The sequence below is a fragment of the Coregonus clupeaformis genome, chromosome 27 (genome assembly GCF_020615455.1).
Source record: "Coregonus clupeaformis isolate EN_2021a chromosome 27, ASM2061545v1, whole genome shotgun sequence".
NCBI lineage: Eukaryota > Metazoa > Chordata > Actinopteri > Salmoniformes > Salmonidae > Coregonus > Coregonus clupeaformis.
The window spans coordinates 354,077-374,311 of record NC_059218.1 but is presented as its reverse complement, the minus strand read 5'-3'; the positions used below and the strand labels follow the sequence as shown (position 1 = coordinate 374,311).

Below are 20,235 nucleotides of genomic sequence, written 5' to 3'. Positions count from 1 at the left end.
ATATGGGTTACAGGTTGCAGCAGCGCAGTTGCCTTGCACATCTACAAATGCACAACATGCAGAAAGTATAGAAGGAACACACAGGAACCAAAGATGGCAGACTTGCCAGACGCAGAGACTGAAATGACCCTCCATTCACATATTGTGGTATAGATTGCTTGGACCATTCTATGTGAAAGAAGCAGAAAGGAACTGAAAAGATATGGTCTTCTTTTCACTTGTATGTGTTCTAGAGCCTACATATTGAAATGCTTGATGATCTCACTACAGATGCTTTCATCAATGCACTCGTGCATTCATTGCAATACGTGAAAATGTAAGACAGTTGAGATGTGATCAAGGCACCAACTTTGTTGGCGCGAAAGGAGAGTTCATGAATGCAATGAAGGACCTGGATCATGAACAGGTAAAGGAACATGGATGTGAGTTTGTTATGAACTTCCCATCATCAAGTCACATGGGAGGTGTATGGGAGAGACAAATTAGGACCATCAGAAGCGCTCTAACAGCGATCCTTGACCAATCTGCTAGAAGACTTGACGGTGCATCACTTAGAACCTTCCTGTATGAAGTGATGGCTATCGTAAATAGCAGACCCTGACAACAGAGCACTTAAATGATCCAACAAGTCTTGAACCTCTCACTCCCAACCATATCCTCATGATGACGCCAAAGATAACAACTCCCCTCCTGGTCAGTTTGTGAGTCAGGATCTCTACCTCCGCAAGAGATGGCGACAGGTACAGTTCTTGGCAAACAAATTCTGGACACGGTGGAAGAAGGAGTACCTCCTTAATCTTCAGCAAAGACAAATATGGCAAAAGGATAAGAGAAATAAGAAGGTTAATGACATTGTCATCCTACAAGAGGACTGCACGAAATCAATGAGATTAGCAAGAGTAGCACAGGTGTACCCCTAGCACTGATGGAAGAGTCAGAAAGGTAAAACTGTTAATTAGTGACTCAACCTTAGATAACCAGGGAAAACGCACTACAAAGCCAGTCTATCTTGACAGGCCTGTATACAAGACAGTTTTACTGCTTGAAGCAGAATGAATGTTATGGTTATTTTGTGAGGTGAAATCCCAAAGGATGTGATTTGGTGGGAGTTTAACTGCCATAAATGTTATTCATGTCATTATTAATGTTATTCATGTCATTATTAATAGGTTTTACATAATATCATTATTATTTGTACAACTTGTATTTTGAATATTGATTTTGCTTGTATTTATGTGATAGGAACTATCTGTACATTCTATGTTGTGTTGGGACGCTTTTAGTGGTGACAAGTTCCAGACATCGCGGTAAAGTGGCGGTGAAAGTTTAGTACTCTGAAAGATAAGTTAAATTAACGACGTGTTTATTTACAAGTATTCTTGTTTCTAAGTGGACCCATTTCCCTCTCAGTTGTGTGCAGCCAGCGAGGTATGTTCATTATGTTAATTATTTGTCGCGCATATTTACGTGCAAGGTTTCTGTAACGTGAACGCCAACTTGTTTTTTGTGCATGTGTTGAAATGTATTTAAACAGTTCGACGGTGGATTGATGACGGTGGAGAATTTAGTAGAAGAATAAATCCATCAGTAACCAGAACAGCGGTCGTGTATTTCCTGAGGGAGTGATATTCCCATTTCAGCTACAGTTGGCCCGATTCTAGCTTTCAACAGTGTTGAGGCCTTCCCATTTCACCTACAGTTGGCCCGATTCGACCTAGTTTGTTCTGTCATGCGTCATTTTAATGTCAGCCAATCAGAGATAAATGCCCCGTATTCCGTTGCTGTGCCCAGTTTTGTCATGTATTGGTCTCATACAGTCATTGGTTTGTCTAAAGATAAATAAGGATTGTTGTAATAGACTGCTATCTTTAGTTGTAAGCAGTGATTGTGGGGTAGTAAAGTTTCCACATTACTGTCAACTAACATCATAATTAGGCCTACATGTACTCAGTGGTGTTATAGTGGTATTTCTTTAAGTCCAGGAGCACAACCATTTTTAAATGATGTCATAATTTCTCAATCAACGTTTATATCAACAGATGTAGCCTATTGGATATCATTATAGAATATGCATAAAATGCATCCTCCTCTAAAATAATACCTAAACGAAGAATACCAAAATAATACATTTCACTGCACCTATCCGGTGTATCTAATTCTTCATGTTCTATGGGTGAGATGTCCAAACGCCAACCATTTGATCTCAATCAGTTTAATTGGAATATGCACTTAGATCTTCTTGAATTACTGTTTTGTGAGTGAATTAGAACATTTACATTTTAGTCCAGCGACTTACAGGAGCAATTAGGGTTAAGTGCCTTGCTCAAGGGCACATCGACAGATTTTTCACCTAGCCGGCTCGGGGACTCGAACCAGCAACCTTTTGGTTACTGGTCCAACGATCTTAACCGCTAGGCTACCTGCCGATGGAGTAACTATTAGCCTTTCTTGTATTTTGTTTCAATCAAAGCATAGGCTATATCCTGCTTAGTGGCACGAGCTGTTGCGTTTTGGCCGCATTAGAACTGTGGGGTTGTAATTTGAAATACTTGCTACACCAGAAGTATATGTAGGAGGAATGTATATGGTGGGGTCAATTAAGGGTGGCTATGAGCCACGGGCTTGGAGAGTTACTTGTAAGGGAAAAGGCAATCACATGGTTGTGGTCACTGATAAGGGTGGATAGCTATGGAATAGTGAGGAATGTGGGCCCAGGTCAGGTCACATGAAGGGGAAGGAACCATTTATTACCCACATCACTTAACTTCCTCCGCTGTGTACTACTCCCTTCACAGAACAGCGCAAACTGGCTCTAACCAGAATAGAAAGAGGAGTGGGAGGCCCCGGTGCACAACTGAGCAAGAGGACAAATACATTAGAGTGTCTAGTTTGAGAAACAGACGCCTCACAGGTCCTCAACTGACAGCTTCATTAAATAGTACCCGTAAAACACCAGTCTCAACAACAACAGTGAAGAGGCGACTCCGGGACTCCGAGTTGCAAAGACAGCGTGTTAAGGTGTCAAAAACCGGCCCAGCTCCCCTTCCTCTCTTCTGTGGGAGAAAGGGGGTCTGGCTCTCGTCAGCCCCTTGCCAAGCTGATCTGAGGCTTTTGATCCTCACCCAGGACACACAATCATGACACACAATACCCCATAATGACAAAGCGAAAACAGGTTTGTAGAAATGTTTGCAAATGTATAAAAAAACAAAAACAGAAATACCTTATTTACATAATATTCAGACCCTTTGCTATGAGACTCGAAATTGAGCTCAGGTGCTTTCTACAACTTGATTGGAGTCCACCTGTGGTAGATTCAATTGATTGGACATGATTTGGAAAGGCACACACCTGTCTATATAAGGTCCCACAGCCGACAGTGCATATCAGAGCAAAAACCAAGCCATGAGGTCAAAGGAGTTGTCCGTAGAGTTCCGAGACAGGATTGTGTCGAGGCACAGATCTGGGGAAGGGTACCAAAAAATGTCTGCAGCATTGAAGGTTCCCAAGAACACAGAGGCCATCATTCTTGAATGGAAGGAGTTTGGAACCACCAAGAATCTTCCTAGAGCTGGCCGCCCGGCCAAACTGAGCAATCGGGGGAGAAGGGCCTTGGTCAGGGAGGTGACCAAGAACCCGATGGTCATTCTGACAGAGCTCTAGAGTTCCTCTGTGGAGATGGGAGAGCCTTCCAGAAGGACAACCATCTTTGCAGCACTCCACCAATCAGGCCTTTATGGTAGAGTGGCAAGACGGAAGCCACTCCTCAGTAAAAGGCACATGACAGCCCGCTTGGAGTTTGCCAAAAGCCCCAAGACTCCCAGACCATGAGAAACAAGATTCTCTGGTCTGAAGAAACCAAGATTAAACTCTTTGGCCTGAATACCAAGCGTCACGTCTGGAGGAAACCTGGCCCCATCCCTACGGTGAAGTATGGTGGTGGCAGCATCATGCTGTGGGGATGTTTTTCAGCGGCAGGGACTGGGAGACTAGTAAGGATCGAGGCAAAGATGAACGGAGCAAAGTACAGAGAGATCCTTGATGAAAACCTGCTCCAGAGCGCTCAGGACCTCAGACTGGGGCGAAAGGTTCATCTTCCAACAGGACAACGACCCTAAGCACACAGCCAAGACACGCTTCGGGACAAGTCTCTGAATGTCCTTGAGTGGCCCAGCCAGAGCCCAGACTTGAACTCGATCTAACATCTCTGGAAAGACCTGAAAATAGCTGTGCAGCGATGCTCCCCATCTAACCTGACAGAGCTTGAGAGGATCTGCAGAGAAGAATAGGAGAAACTCCCCAAAATACAGGTGTGCCAAGCTTGTAGCGTCATACCCAAGAAGACTCGAGGCTGTAATCGCTGGCAAAGGTGCTTCAACAAAGTACTGAGTAAAGGGTCTGAATACTTATGTAAATGTGATATTTCCATTTTTTATTTTTAATACATTTGCAAACATTTCTAAAAAACAGTTTTTGCTTTTTCATTATGGGGTATTGTGTGTAGATTGATGAGGGGGGAAAAAACAATTTAATCCATTTTAGAAAAAGGCTGTAACGTAACAAAATGTTGATAAAGTCAAGGGGTCTGCATACTTTCCGAATGCACTGTATGCAAGATTTTACTTCTGGTTTAACAGAGTTTAACTGTAGGCTAAATTAGTGTTGTCTTGGCCCGGCAGGCTATCCAGGGCTTCATACTGATGGATAATACATTATTCTTATGGCTAATATTAAAGAGCATACTTGTAAAGTTGCCCATTGGTTAACTATTTGACCTATACATATTGTTTGTTTGTTTTTTGCATGTTTTCCAGCTTGGTGCTACAAGCAATGAATTGTCAGGTAACATCCTTTCCTTGCTTCTGTGGTTATTAGGCAGAACAGATCAGACTTGTTGATGCATTCCCTTGACCTAATATTATTATATTTCATGTGATGTCTAATACAATTATTTAATAATCCCTGTTGGCATATCATTAGACAGTGTTGCAAAATGCAGGCTTATCAGGCCATATCTACTCGTAAATTTGTCATATGCAGAAATGTGCCAATGAAGTCAGAGAATTGTGAAATTATAAATGAGATTATTGAATATGAATATCTAGTGTGTTTCATCCCAGATGTGTCAAGTGGAGCACAGGAAGATCCCAACTCTGAGAGTGGGCCTGGAGAGGAGGGTGGAGCTGAGGAGTGTCCTCAGAGCTCTGCTGTGGTGCTGCAGAGGGTTCCTGAGAGCATGTCGAGAGACATGTTGTTGTTGCTGGTGGAGACCATCTCTGGCCTGGAGGAAGACAACTTCTCCCTGGAGGTCATCAGTGAGACAAAACAGCTATCGTGACTTTCAATAATCCCAAAGGTAGGTCACTATTTCAAATTACCTTTTTTTTTTACAACAAAAATAAACAATGAATTTCACTTCTGAAGTATTATAAAACAGATCTCTCCCTCACACTAAGGGATCATAATTTCAAGAACTGTTGTACATGATATTAAGGATATGATTGCTGTCTGTCTTTAGATGTGGAGCGGTTCCTCACTGAGAGCAAGAGCAACAAGAGTTTCCAGAAGCAGGGTTTGATTGGCTGGTTGCTAGAGAGGGGCCAGAGTGTGAGAGTGGAGAACCTGACCTCCAACATACCTCAAGATATGCTGGAGCTCTACTTTGAGAAATGGGCTGGCCCAGCAAAGGACATCACTATGTTTCCTGAGGAGCAGGCAGCCATTGTCACCTTCCACACACCAGAAGGTAAAACCTGCTGTTTGAATTAGTTGTTTTATTAAATAAATGTTCATCAATTTGATTATTTGGTCATCTGCTACTTTCTTTGTAAGACTAATTAAATGTAGACTTGCTATTCTGTTGCTGCAGCAGTCTCTTGGCCTCTAACAGAAATATTCAGTTTTCTCCCTCATTTAATGCTATGACAGACAGTCTGTTATCTATGTCGTTTCAGTTGTGGAAACCACTCTAAATAAACATCATGTAATTGGCAAAGTCCCAGTCAACGTGTATCCATACTACGAGTCCTTGGGCACTGCCTTGTATGGCAAGAAGAGGCCAATGTGGAAGATGCCTGACCCCTTCATAGAGAGTGTGCATTCTGCCGTATGGAAATTCCTCTCCATGAAGAGACAGTTGTCCCCCATCACTGACCAAATGAAGGCCCACTTCTGTAATGTAGACATGGATAGTCCTCAGGTAAAACTCAGTCCTCTGCCAACCCTGCTAAGGCAGAAAGGACTAACAAGCAAACATGTAGACGGATGGAAGAAGAATGCCTCGATTGTCTTCCGTGACATCATGGCCCAATATGCAGTGTTTGAGTGTTTTGCAAGTGCCCCAGCGTGGAAGGCAGTGGAGAACGAAGTCCGCTCGGTGGTGAAAGAGGATGCTGTGCTGGCTATGGATGCCTCCAAAGGGTCTCTGACAGTTGCAGGTCTGGCCGAAGACACAAAGCGACTCAGGGGGCCGGTGGAAGACCTCATGCAGAGGGCCATGAGTCAGATAGAGAGGCAGAGGGACGGCGTCTCGGAGGAGATGGACGTGTCCCCTACCATGTTCTACATCCTGCAGCAGGACGGACTGCGGAAGCGTGTAGCAGACGAAGCCCCAGAGATGGGTTTTTCCTACAGAGACGACACCAAGAAGCTGACTCTCTCAGGTCTTGTCGCAGAGGTGTACAAGGTGCAGAACTGGATCCTGGAGAGGAAGCTCAATATGAATAAGAAGCAGCTGAAGCTGGACCCCCACCTCCTGGACTTCCTGCGGTCAGTGGACAGTATGGAGATGTCCAAGGACCTGTTCACGTCCCGGGCATCAGTGCTGTGTACAGCATGGAGGGTGGAGAGGTGCTTCTGACTGGCAGCTCAGACCGAGCCTTGGCTGATGCAGAGCAGAGGGTGAAGACTGCCCTGTCCCTGCAGAGCCTTATGGTGGAGGACCAGGAGGTGCTAAGGAAGCGTGAGTGGAAGGATCTGAACAACCAGCTGGTGGATGCCTACAACTCCCTAAAGAAAAAAACGGTGGTGATAAAGCTTCACCCAGAGAGCAGAGACAGAATCATTGTGTCTGGCTTCCTGGACCCGGTCAGAGAGGTCAGCAACAGTCTGCAGGACTTTGTTGAAAAGTACTCACGAGTCGAAGAGGCTGTCTTTGTCAAGTCCTGTGCCGTGGTTAAATTCATTCAGGAGAACAAATCTCAGGACTGGAAACATTTTGCCAAGGGTGATGAGGTGAATGTAGGCTTTGACCCCAGAAGGCCCAGAATTGTCCTTTCTGGAGCCCGTCTCTATGTCAAGAAGGCCAAGGAGACCTTTCAGAAGATGGTAGAAGCCATCTGCACTGATGAGCTCACCATCATGAAGCCTGGAGCAAGGAAGTACTTCCAAGAGAAGGGAAGCATGTTTGTTTCCATGGCGATGAAGGATCATGGCTGTGTGGTGCTGCTGCAGGAAGACTACATGCTTGAGGACGATGATAAAGATGAGGAGGAAGGGTTTGGCCCGTCATCCTGCTGTGATGTGAGGACACACAATGGAATCCTGGTCTCCGTCAGTAAGGCTGATATCTGCAAGTTCAAAGCGGATGCAGTAGTCAATGCAGCCAATGAAGACCTGCAGCATATTGGAGGCCTGGCTTTAGCACTACTCAAGGCTGCTGGTCCACGGCTGCAGGAGCTCAGTGATCAACATGTCCGTAATAACCGCCGACTGCAGCCAGGAGACGCCATTGTGACAGATGCAGGCAATCTGCCCTGTAAGTATGTGGTCCATGCGGTCGGTCCACGGTTCACAGACTTTGACCGGAGAACAGCCATACAGCGTCTGAAACGAGCTGTGAATGAGAGCCTGAGGGAGGCTGCGAAGGTTAACTGCTCAACTGTTGCCGTCCCGGCCGTCAGCTCTGGGATATTCGGCTTTCCTCTGGACCTGTGCACTGAGACCATTGCAGTGGCAGTGCGTGACTACTGTGAGAACCTGAGGGGTCAGACCTCCCTGACTGAGATTCACCTGGTGGACAACAATGACAACACTGTGAGAGCCCTGGCCAGTGCTGTCCAGAAAGAATTCAGTGACCTGCACCCAAAAATGACCATGCCTCCGCAGGGTGCACATAGGGGAAGGGGACAACGGGGAAGTGGACAACAGGGAAGTGGACGAAGGGGAAGAGGACAACATAGTTACAGACATGAAGAACCTGGATATCAGGGACAGTCACCATGGGGACATAGGCAATGGGAACACGGCCGAGGTGGAGGGAGAGGAGGACGTGGAGATAGGGGAGGAGGAGCTAGAGAAAGCGGAACTCAAAGAAATTATCATGAAAACCGAGAGGAGCAGAGGAGAGAGTATGGCCAAGAGAGGAAGTTTGAGAGGGCAGGCAGTGGGGGAAATCCTGCAGACCAATCGCACACAAGAGGGTCTGAAGATCATTCTAAGGAAGGGAAATATCCAGGAGGAATGTGTGAGTACACCTACTGTAGTTATCAGAGCACCAGGTAAACCATTGTTATATAATACATGTATGGTAAGAAGTACATGAATATCAGATAACCCAGAGTATAAGATGTATAATTGGTTTACCTTTCATTCTACTCTTCTTTATCTGGAATGACAGCTGTCTTGTAGATGTCATAATTTATGTTTGAATAGAAATACATAGCTGTTCCCTTCTCGCTTCATGAATGTTTGGTCATTTGTTTTGACACCTCTAGTCTGATGGCATCGTCAACACCATCTCTGAGGATGTGGACCTGAGTAAAGGTGCTGTGTCCAATGCCATCTTAAAGGCAGCCGGTCCTGGGCTCCAATCAGCAGCCACCGATGAGGCTCGCACCATCAGATTGGCCTATGGTGACGTTGTGGTCACCGACGGTTACAACCTGCGATGTCAGAGAGTGATCCATACTGTCTGCCCCCATTGGGACCAGGGAGCTGGCTCAGCAGAGAAGGTAAGCTATGAGTTATTGACTGTGCTTAATTTGTACATCGGGAGGTCCCGGAACACATAGTGAGCACGATGGGGGATGGGGGGGGCTCTGAGGTGCCGGAGCACATTGAGAAAAAAATGACATCAACGTAGCAGTAGAACAAATATCACAATATCGGAATATAACTTAAAATAAAATGTATCAATGTAGTCTACAGCAGAACACACATATGAGAATATATAGGCCTCCTGCCTATGTGATAATATGAAGCACATATTCAGATTACCTTCACAGTACAGAACAAGTTTGTAAAGGGAAAAAAATGTCCTACCTTAGTTTTCAAAACCTCCCACAATGTCTCTCCCCATGTCAAGTCCGTTTAACTCCTGAGAGTCAATTTATTGCTCAAAGCCATGAGCGGACCTCTGGCTGTGACGTTTAGCCTCCTATGGCTGTTCTGAAGACTCTGGCTGTATTGTCTATTTTTTTTATTTTGAGTGTTAACCTCTCAAGGATTGGACCCTTTTTTTCTATTTTCGCCTAAAATGACATACCCAAATCTAACTGCTTGTAGCTCAGGACCTGAAGTAAGGATATGTATATTCTTGATACCATTTGAAAGGAAACACTTTGAAGTTTGTGGGAATGTGAAATGTATGTAGGAGAATATAACACATTAGATCTGGTAAAAGATAATACAAACAAAAAAACATGTGTTTTATATATTTTTTTGTTCCATCATCTTTGAAATGCAAGAGAAAGGCCACAATATAATATTGCAGTTTAGGCGCAACTTCGATTTTGGCCACTAGATGGCAGCAGTGTGTGCAAAGTATCAGATTGATCCAGTGAAGCATTGCAATACTGGACTATTTTGTATCAAGTCTGCCCAAATGTGCCGAATTGGTCAATTGATACATTTTCAAGTTCATAACTATAAAGAACATACAAAAATGATATGGTAAAACAAAATGTAAGTTTACACACTCCCAGGAATGTCATACATGATGGATCATTAGCTTATACACTAACTTTCACACATCTAGATGACTGGGTGGGGTGGGTGTGGAGCCAGAGGCAGCAGGGGTTCAAACTGTAGAACCCAGTTCCTAGATTTGAATATAAAAATTGATTTTATCAAACAAAACTATGCTACATTTTATCTCTGGGACCCTTAGGATGACAAATCTGAGCAAGATTACTGAATATAAGTACATTATTTACCTTCAGAGGTGAATGTATCAAACCAGTTGCTTTGATATGTTTTTTGTTGTTGTGCACTCTCCTCCAACAATAGCATGGTAATAGCTACTGTAAATTGGACAGTGCAGTTAGATTAACAAGACATTAAGCTTTCTGCCCATATAAGACATGTCTATGTCCTGGAAAGTTTGCTGTTACTTACAACAGTCATGCTAATCACATTAGCGCACGTTAGCTCAACCGTCCCGTAAACGGGACACCGATCCAGTAGAGGTTAACTATAACCTGGGTGTCCTCTTTAGCCTTGTCTACAAGGCTTGCTGCCACCAAATGCGCTTTGGTTCGGGCATGTTCAAAAACCTTTTTTCTGAGGGCTCTTTGTTGTTGTTTTTTACGTCTGAGGCATAGGATGTTAACTTACTGTGGATTCCACCCACTCTTTTGCTAGTTTAATCCCTCCAGTCATTTCTAGACCCAAGCTCCCTACCTTTTTGCATGTTGTACAGCCCAACTTTGAATTCTGCATGACAAGCCAGGGGTTATGTGTTTGCTTGTTCTTGAACTGCAAATTGCACCAGCTCCGAGCACTTCGTTGGTGGATGCACTGCCCCCCTCCCCCCCAGCTCCCCGTCTCCCTCTCCCACTGAGTCTGACTCGCTAGTAGGCCTACTAGCTAGTGGAGGTGCCGGTGGTGATGCTGAACTGGCGGGATTAGCAGCGCTGCTAGCTAAGGCATCGCCATCAGGAACCGTTTGCCCCTCACTCCTCCAGCACTGACAGTTCTCTGGCTCGTTCTGGGTTCGATTCACCATCTTTCTCTGGATTTTTGGACTTGAAAAATGTCATCAAACTCGATTGCCTTTTCTTATTCATTTTTTTACTTGGCTTTCCCACGATTCAAACTCAGTATGGAGACGACTAGCCTAGGCTACGTAACGTGATTACGTAGGGACCTCTTCACTAGCTGACCACCACTACCAAGACCTGTGTCAAGATCAGTTACTTACCCCACCCGCACTCCCAATAACCTCTATGTACAAATAAGAGAGCAGGTCTGGAATCAGTGTGGCAGGATAGGATGAAGGATCCCCGCACTTCTACATGATGGTCTTTCTGTGGGGTGGGAGAAATAACGACGAGGCACCTTGATTTAACGCTGATCGCTTTTATTAGAATGTATACAGTGCGAACAGTGAAACAATTAATAAATCATGCCGCGAGAGGTATCGGGCAAATAGGTGCCGGAACAAACAAAGTCAAATCTGAGAGGTCCGGATCCTGTTCCGGCAGGATCCAGCTCAAATTAAGAAGTGGTTATTGAGAGTGGGCGTGATCAGTGCATCGAAAGGTTTTAGTAAAACATTTCTAAAATTGTCTATGTGTTTGTGATTTAAGATATTGATAACGATCATCAGAGATTGCCTGAGCGAGGCAGAGAAGCATAGGCTGGCATCCCTGTCTTTCCCTGCCATTGGCACTGGGAACATGGGATTCCCTAAGGGCCTGGTGTCCAAGCTTCTTCTGCAGGAGGTCAAAGACTTCAGCCAGAGAAGACACTCCACACACCTAAAAGAGGTGGCCATCGTGGTCCACCCCAGTGACACCCAAACTGTGGATGTAAGTTTGAAGATGGAAAATGGTTTAAAGGGGGATTCAGTGTTTATCATCACACAGAGATTGTATTGTTGGGATAACCTCACCTTTGTCTTTGTTTGTTGTGCTCTTAGATATGTTTGATAAATGCTCCACACTTTTATATCTCCTGTTTACAGTGCTTTGTCAGGGAATTCAAAGGTCAGACACAAGGGAATAATTGGCAGAGTTCAGGTGCCAGCCAATCACAACATTCCAAATCCTATGTTGGCCAATCACAACATCCCAAATCCTATGTTGGCCAATCACAGCAGCCCTCTGGTAAGCTTAACTCACAGCCTTCAAAATCTCCCCCAAAATATTCAACCATTGAGACCCTGCTGCCTCTTTAGAGCGTGTCTGTTTCCACAGAAACCTCTTGTCTAAACATGTTATTTTCATTAGGTGCAGGCTTCTTTGGACAGGTGTCATCACCTTCTCTGGGTGTGTACAGCATGCAGATGGGTCACATGACTTTTGAAGTTTCATCAGGAGACATCACCAAGGAGACCAGTGACGTCATTGTCAACTCCTCCAATAAGGACTTTAACCTCAAATCAGGTGACTTGTACCTCTGACAAAAGCATAGGTGTGGTAACCAATGTTTCATGTTTATGAGGCTACAAAGACAAATTCTAAGGGACACCTTATAAGGATGTTTAAGATCTACACAATCCAAATTAACAGTGTTTACAACTATACGATCAGGAAGCAAGCTAAATCCCATAAACCCCCACAGACCCACAACTTATTTAATGGTTGCTCACAACTTATTTAATGTCTTTGTTTCTTCAGGTGTATCCAAATCCATTTTAGAAGGAGCTGGATTGAAGGTGGAATTGGAGTGCTCAGAGATTGGTGTGTATCCATGTCCTTGAAACTGGTAGTCATGTTGGCTGTGAATGAGATTACATTTCAGTACTGTTTGATACTGTCTTGTAAAAGTCTAAAGTCAGAGTCCAGTCCATGGGTCCTACAACACTGGTGTGCATTGATTGTATATTTTAGTAACAGATTCTTGACATGAAAACCTTTCCTTGTATGCCTCTCTACAGTCAAATCCCCAAGCTTCCAGCAATGCAGAATGATAATGACATCAGCAGGATCTCTCCCATGCAGACACATCATGCACATTGTGGGACACAATGACCCTGAGATCATTAAAGAGACTGTGTACAATGTTCTCAAGAAGTGTGAGGAGCAAAAGTTCACCTCAGTGTCCTTCCCAGCTCTTGGAACAGGTACTCTGCTTTAATGGTCTTTATTGGACTACACTGTCCTGGGTAGTTGCATGTTTTTGTTGTACTTGGCTGCAGTGTGCTGGCCTGTTCTGTTGTGTTCTTTGTTCCTACTCTGAGGTTGTGGAGTGGCCATATGTTTTGCTTCCATGTGCTAGGGACTACCTGCTACTCATACTGACTACCTGCTACTTTTCTTAGCCTAATTTTCAAATAATCTTATTCTTTCTGCGTGTTTCTGCTTTTTTTATTTTTCCCCACACAAACTATGCCTCGCTCTTTTACTTGTTGGGATCCTGAGTGGCGCAGCAGTCTAAGGCACTGCATCGCGGTGCTAGAGGTGTCACTACAGACCCGGGTTCGAGCCCAGGCTGTATCACAACCGGCCGTGATCAGGTGTCCCATAGGGTGACGCAGGGTGCCTAGTTAAATAAAAATACAATATTTTCCTTGTCTCCTTCCCTTCCATATTTTCCTTGTCTCCTTCCCTTCCGTATTTTTCTTGTCTCCTTCCCTTTCTTCCATATTTTTCTTGTGATTAGTCACTCTCAGGGACAGATTTGCATCATGTCATTGTCTGTCTGTACTTTTGTCTCCATCTGTGTCTTTCTGTTTGCCTCCATAGCCATGTTATTGTCTGTCTGCCTCCATCTGTCTGTCTGTCAGGCCAGGGTGGAGCGAGTCCCTCTGCTGTTGCGGACGCCATGATTGACGCGGTGGTGGACTTTGTGAAGAAGAGAAAGGGACGGTTTGTGAGAAGTGTGAAGATCCTGATATTCCAGACCACCATGATGACTGAGTTCCACGAGAGCATGAAGAGGAGAGTGGGAGAGGGAGTGGAGGAGAAGGGCTTTTTAACCAAGATAAAAGGTCAGTGAGAATGGAAGTGTGCGAGGTAGAAGACAATATGAGCTCAATGTGTACTAATACAATATAGTTATTATAATCTCAAATTACATTTTGTCAAGGAGTTTATGTTATGTGTTCTCTTTCTTCATAGATTCAGTGACAACATTCTTTATGGGACCCAGTGATGAGCACTCTGCCCGTGAAAACTTTGTCATGGAGGGAGAGGAGTTTGCCCCGACCGTGTTCCAGTTGTGTGCAGAGAACCCCCAGGCTGTGAGGCTTGCCCGGGACTGGATTAAAAACCTCATCGTGAAGGAGCAAACTGAGAAAACCATCAAGAACCCGTACATCAGCCAGCTGAGCCAGGAGGACATGGAGAAGTTGCAGGCCATGCAGAGGGAGCTGACGGTCAGGATACGCCTGGAGAAGAAGGGCCCCGACTCCCTGATCTGCCTGGAGGGCCTGAGCCGCGATGTGCTTACAGCAGACGGCCACATCATGGACATGCTCCTGGACCAGGAGAGGAAAGAGAACCGCAGACAGAAAGCTTTCCTGGTGAGCAGCCTGGTGGAGTGGCAGTACCAAAACCACAGTGGGACAATGGTGCCTTTCGACATGTTCACCAACTACAACCTGGAGGAGGCTGTGACAGAGAACAGCAAAGTGACAATCAAGATCAACAATGAGGATTATGAGGCAAATGTATTAGAAATGAGAGCTGTCAAGATTAGGGGCAGAAGAGAAGTTGAGTTATTGAGAAAAGACTTGAAAGGTGGGTCAATCCATAATTAATCCTCATCTGTCTAGACTGCGTTAAAATGAAATGATGTAGAATGGTGATATTAAATATCAAAGAATGTGTTCTTTTTAAGAACACATTTTTTGTTTAATTTTGTGGCTGCATACTGTATAACAGGGGTCTCCAACCTTTTCTAGCACAAGCATGTTGCAAGCTATTTTTTTTATAGCTTTAAAATAGACACTTTCTTCTCTTATCCTCTACCCTGCAACTCGTCCCCGGGTCCTTGGTGTACAAGATATGTTTTCTGTCAATATGCCTGGTAAAATAATGTTTAATAAGCAGTATTTGGCATGACAGGACCTATACAATTCTCTTGTATTTTCCATAATTCTGTTTTCTCTGTTTTATACTCTCAATATTACAATTATTCATAGAGAAACAACGAAAACTGATGTTCTGAGTGCTTACCTCACATCAGAAGATGTTGTTTTTTTTGTGTGTAATTCACCTTTATTTGTTCATCTAGAAAGAGAGGAATGTGTTGGTCTACTGCTGCAGCACATCAAATCAAATTGTATTTCTCACATACACGTGTTTAGCAGATTTTTGCTTCTAGCTCCAGATGCTTTTGCTTCTAGCTCCGACAGTGCAGTAATATCTAACAAGTAATATCTAACAATTTCACAACATATACCCAATACAAACAAATCTAAGTAAGGAATGGAATTAAGCAATGACAGAGCGGCATGGACTAAGATGCAGTAGAATATTATAGAATACAGTAAATACATATGAGATTAGTAATGCAAGATATGTAAACATTATTAAAGTGACTAGTGTTCCATTTATTAAAGTGGCCAGTGATTTCTAATCTATGTCTATAGGCAGCAGCCTCTAATGTGCTAGTGATGGCTATTTAACAGTCTGATGGCCTGATGTTTTTTAGTCTTTCGGTCCCAGCTTTCATGCACCTGTACTGACCTCGCCTTCTGGATGATAGCAGGGTGAACAGGCAGTGGCTCGGGTGGTTGATGTCCTTGATGATCTTTTTGGCCTTCCTGTGACATCGGGTGCTGTAGGTGTCCTGAAGGGTTGGTAGTTTGTCCCTGGTAATGCGTTGGGCAGACTGCACCACCCTCGGAGAGAACCTGCGGTTGCGTGCGGTGCAGTTGCTGTACCAGGCGGTGATAGAGCCCCACAGGATGCTCTCAATTGTGCATCTGTAAAAGTTTGTGAGGGTTTTAGGTGCCAAGCCAAAAAACAGAGCCTCTTCAACCTGAGGTTGAAGAGGCTCTGTTGCGCCTTCTTCACCACACTGTCTGTGTGGGTGGACCATTTCAGTTTGTCAGTGATGTTTTCGCCAAGGAACCTGAAGCTTACTACCTTCTCCACTGCAGTCCCGACGATGTGGATACGTGTGTCCTCCCTCTGCTGTTTTCTGAAGTCCACGATCAGCTCCTTTTATTTTGTTGACATTGAGTGAGAGGTTATTTTCCTGGCACCACACTCCCAGAGCCCTCACCTCCTCCCTGTAGGCTGTTTCGTTATTGTTGGTAATCAAGCCTACTACTGTTGTGTCGTCTGCAAACTTGATGATTGAGTTGAAGGCGTGCTTGGCCACGGTGTCATGGGTGAACAGGGAGTACAGGAGTGGGCTGAGCACGCACCATTGTGGGGCACCAGTGTTGAGGATCAGCAAAGTGGAGGTGTTGTTTCCTACCTTCACCACCAGGGGGCGTCCCGTGAGGAAGTCCAGGACCCAGTTGCACAGGTCGGGGTTCAGACCCAGGGCCTCGAGCTTAATGATGAGCTTGGAGGGTACTATGGTGTTGAATGCTGAGCTATAGTCAATGAACAGCATTCTTACATAGATATTCCTCATGGCACTGAGTATATCATCAATATGCATTTAAAGTTGTTAATGATTGAGTCTTTTTAATATACAATACTTATTGTGTAATGAATTGGTCACTAAATTCCTAACTCTCTACTGTGTTTTGTCCAGATGATTCATCAGTGTCTCTGCCTGCACACTGGGATGACATGAAGGGTTCCCTCTTAATGCTGGTCCCACTAACTCCAGGATCCAAGGGATACAACGACGTGGAGCAGGAATTTCAGAAAACGTTGCTCAACAACACCATCGTTAAAGTATGTTTGTAAAAATATATAGCAGAATTTCATTTGCAATCCACAATAGACTGATTTTCTATGGTGACGTTATATGAAAGCCTCACATTTTGCGACTTTGATGTTAGAAATCCCTCAACTATCTTTTTTTAAGACAATCATTTTAATTGTGTTTGCTGCTACATTAAAGGCAGCAAAGCGTTTTGGACTTTTTTTTAAAGAATGGAACCTTATTTCCTGGAACCAGTGAAATGTGTTATACTTATTCCTGTGCTGTTCATTAAATATTTAGGTATGTGGGATTGCACTTCAGTAATAAAAAAATCACTGTCGATTTCTACGTGTTTTGTTTGCTATTTGAAGATTGAACGAGTCCAGAACGAGGCACTGTGGAAGAGCTACCAGATAAGAAAGAACCTCCTGGAGGACAAGAACAAGCACACAAACAACGAGAAACTGCTCTTCCATGGCACCAGTTCAGATTCCATCACCCAAATCAACAACCATGGCTTCAATCGCAGCTACGCTGGAACACATGGTATGAGAATGGTTTAATGGAAACATGTCTGATGACCAATATTTTTACTGTTATATTGAGACCTCTTCCTAAGGGAGGAGGAGTTTGATGTTCAGACATAAATCAATCTGATCAACTGGGTATCATTGTTGTAAAAATGTTTTACAACTCTTTAAGTACAATATGTTTTTCGTTCAGGTGCTGCAATTGGCAATGGATCATACTTTGCTGTGGACTCCAGGTATTCAGCAGGAGGATATTCTAAAGCTGATGCACAGGGGCTCAAGCGTATGTACCTGGCCAGGGTTCTTGTTGGAGACTTCACTCGGGGCCAAAAAGGCTTGATCGTTCCTCCTGCCAAACCTTCAGGGAAGGATGCTGATTTGTACGACAGCGTCACAGACAACACCTCCAATCCAACCATGTTTGTGATCTTCAATGATGTGCAGGCTTATCCAGAGTTCCTCATCACATTCAAGTAAATTGGATTTAACTGTACATTCATTAGTACATCAATACTTCATAACAAATTCTATATGTCTGTGTGAAGGGTTTTAAAGGTATGTGGGTTAGTTGTTATAGCCATGTTTGAGGTTAGACATCCTTAGAGTAACTACTTTTTATAGACATATCAATTATATTGCTTAGGGCCTGGGCCCAGTTGCATAAAACATCTTAAGTACATTTTCTCCTTAATTTTCCCTTAAATGTTCCTTAACTTTAAGTCAGTTGCACAAACATTTTAAGGCAAATTTCCCCTTTAAATTAAGTGGAAATGTTAAGGGTGCCGATGAGGTACCTTATGTGCTAAATTCAGTATGGATATCAATGTAAACAGCATTTGTGGAGGTGAATGTTGCTTTCCTCTGCCCTCTTTTCAAAAGGAAAACCTCCACCACCAGCTAGCTAGGTAGGTAGGTAGCTAAACAATGGAAGCTACACATTCCATGGCTACAACGCTTGCTGGCTAGCTAGCTACCAACTCTGTAAGTTAGTTTGACCTGATAGAAAGTAATAGAAACAAGTTGAGAAAAAAAGTGGTGTTTCTCAGACCATGAGACATCCCGAAAATCGGTCTTCTCACAAAATCCTCTGTAGCGTCCGAACGGTTTGGCCTCTCACAAACACGTACATGTCGATGAGACTCTCATGAACACGATGGTGTTCTCCGATTTGCTCTACGACCCCCACACTAATATGACCCGTCTGTGGAAAGGCTAGACTCTCATGAACATGTACATGTCAGTTGTTTTGCTCTAGGACGCCCACAGGCCTCACAAGACTCGTCTGATGGTCACCCCAGTTGAAAAGATTAATGGAAGTATACATGGAGACTGTTTAGTGCCAAAAATAAGTGGTTAAATACATGTAAGAAAAATGTGTAACATGTTTACTGACCTTTCTTATATCGCTCAGATATAGGACGGACACTTCAGAACAAACTTCCTTTATTTGTTGGGGGACTCTGTTATTCCATTTAGTGAATCTGTTATTCAATGCGTTTGTATGGGCTAATAGCAGTAATGCCCCCCCAAAAAAATTCATCAAATAATTTGTTATATGTTTTTTGATACTTCAAGGGGTCTTAAAATTCCAAATCAAATAGCTAAATGATCCTTGGTATGACCTTCTTAAAACAATTCCATATAATTTAGCTTAGTGGAACCCTCCTCCCCCGGCATAAATAGGGCTTAGTCTGTAGAGGGTTAACGGAAACACTTAATATGTTTTATGGAACCGGGCCCTGAGCTAACAGCTGTTAAGCACAATTGCACTTAAGTTTCTTTCTGGCCTGGGTGACAGACATTTTATGTTTCAAGACAAGGCAAGACAACTAACATGGAAATGGCTAGCTCTAAGACATATATACTGTCTGGGACCCAGGCTATGATATCACTCTTAAATAAATTAACTAATCATTCTGACTGTGTCTTCTCTTACTATTTTCTGGGTCCATGTTCCTTTTGATTTGGTTGTTTCTCCAGATTTTAAATAATGTTATCTGGTATTGTGTAGGTTAATGTACTGTATCATGCCTGACAGTGCCTACACCTTAAATAGAAATAATTTGGCAAGAGGCTTTTCAATTCCATTCTCAGATTTCAATTGTATGTCATGATTTAACTGGATTTGAACCCAAATGCAGACAACTACACCGAGCCAGAGAAGGTTTAACAGGTTTATTTACAAAGTTCAATTTGTCCAGGTTTCCAATAATAGGGGAAGAGCAAGTCCAGGTTTACAGGGTGGGTAACAGATCCAGGTTCAGAGCAGGTGTGGTACCGTAATGTCCTAGTGTCCGTGGTGAGTCCAAAAGGGAGGTCCGGTAGTGGAAAGCAGGATGGTGGTGGCAGGAGTGAAGCGGAGGCAGGAGTCAGGTTCCAATAATCTGTGGCACAGGAGAAAAGTAACTAGAACAGGCCAAAAACACAAAGGGCGAAAACAAGCAGGTTGAGTCAACAGCGAAACTAACATGGTCGTCTTGACTATGATCTGACGATGAGTGGCAAGTTTGACCGGGTCTTAAAGGCTGAGGTGATTATGGTGAATGAGCTGCAGCTGGAACCCTGACTCCCGCACACCAGACTTCACTCCTGCAATCAAGGACAGACAGAGGGGAGGGGGAGAGCAGAGAGAGAGCTACCTAGCAGCAGTAGGCCTAACATTGTATTTATTGCTTTGTATTATGTACATGTATAGTAGATACATATGATGACATCAACATTAATATGCACAAATTCATACCATTAGTTTTGTGTCACCTCTGTCCTTGTGTGGGTGAGTGTGATGATACATTTGGTCACTAGAGGGCAGGGACTTTACATAAGTCCTTGTAAAGTACGGTGTGCAAGTATCTGTGTAAAAGAGAGTAAACATTTTCATTTATATTATTCACTATTTGATGTACAATGAGGTCACATGACAGAAACAAAGCAGTCTACAAATCCAGTGGACAAAAGCCATCAGGAAATGACTCCACATTCTAATAAACAG

At 43.7% G+C, this 20,235-nt stretch overlaps 3 protein-coding genes and 1 long non-coding RNA gene across 4 annotated transcripts; all 4 read left to right on the top strand.

Moving 5' to 3' along the window:
* The first annotated feature begins 1,327 nt into the window (after positions 1 to 1,327).
* On the top strand, positions 1,328 to 1,597 carry LOC123482010. Its single transcript, XR_006657509.1, has 2 exons — positions 1,328 to 1,428; positions 1,535 to 1,597. It is a non-coding gene; the product is annotated as an uncharacterized LOC123482010 (long non-coding RNA).
* A 3,731-nt stretch (positions 1,598 to 5,328) lies between these two features.
* Positions 5,329 to 6,859, top strand: LOC123482021 (protein mono-ADP-ribosyltransferase PARP14-like). Its single transcript, XM_045208264.1, has 3 exons — positions 5,329 to 5,356; positions 5,519 to 5,746; positions 5,955 to 6,859. Exons 2-3 carry the CDS (start codon positions 5,647 to 5,649, stop codon positions 6,857 to 6,859), a joined length of 1,005 nt encoding a protein of 334 aa, XP_045064199.1. The 5' UTR covers positions 5,329 to 5,356; positions 5,519 to 5,646.
* A 17-nt stretch (positions 6,860 to 6,876) lies between these two features.
* Positions 6,877 to 8,388, top strand: LOC123482020 (protein mono-ADP-ribosyltransferase PARP14-like; the record flags this gene model as incomplete). The annotated part of the gene is made up of 1 exon (XM_045208263.1): positions 6,877 to 8,388. A coding segment is annotated over exon 1 (1,458 nt), but the record flags the coding sequence as incomplete, so codon positions are not given.
* A 1-nt stretch (position 8,389) lies between these two features.
* Positions 8,390 to 18,795, top strand: LOC121541784 (protein mono-ADP-ribosyltransferase PARP15; the record flags this gene model as incomplete). The annotated part of the gene is made up of 12 exons (XM_045208262.1): positions 8,390 to 8,464; positions 8,715 to 8,951; positions 11,529 to 11,750; positions 11,906 to 12,047; positions 12,171 to 12,326; positions 12,561 to 12,623; positions 12,821 to 13,006; positions 13,670 to 13,873; positions 14,004 to 14,624; positions 16,600 to 16,745; positions 17,088 to 17,262; positions 17,440 to 18,795. Coding segments are annotated over 12 exons (2,511 nt in total), but the record flags the coding sequence as incomplete, so codon positions are not given.
* Between the last annotated feature and the right edge of the window lie 1,440 nt (positions 18,796 to 20,235).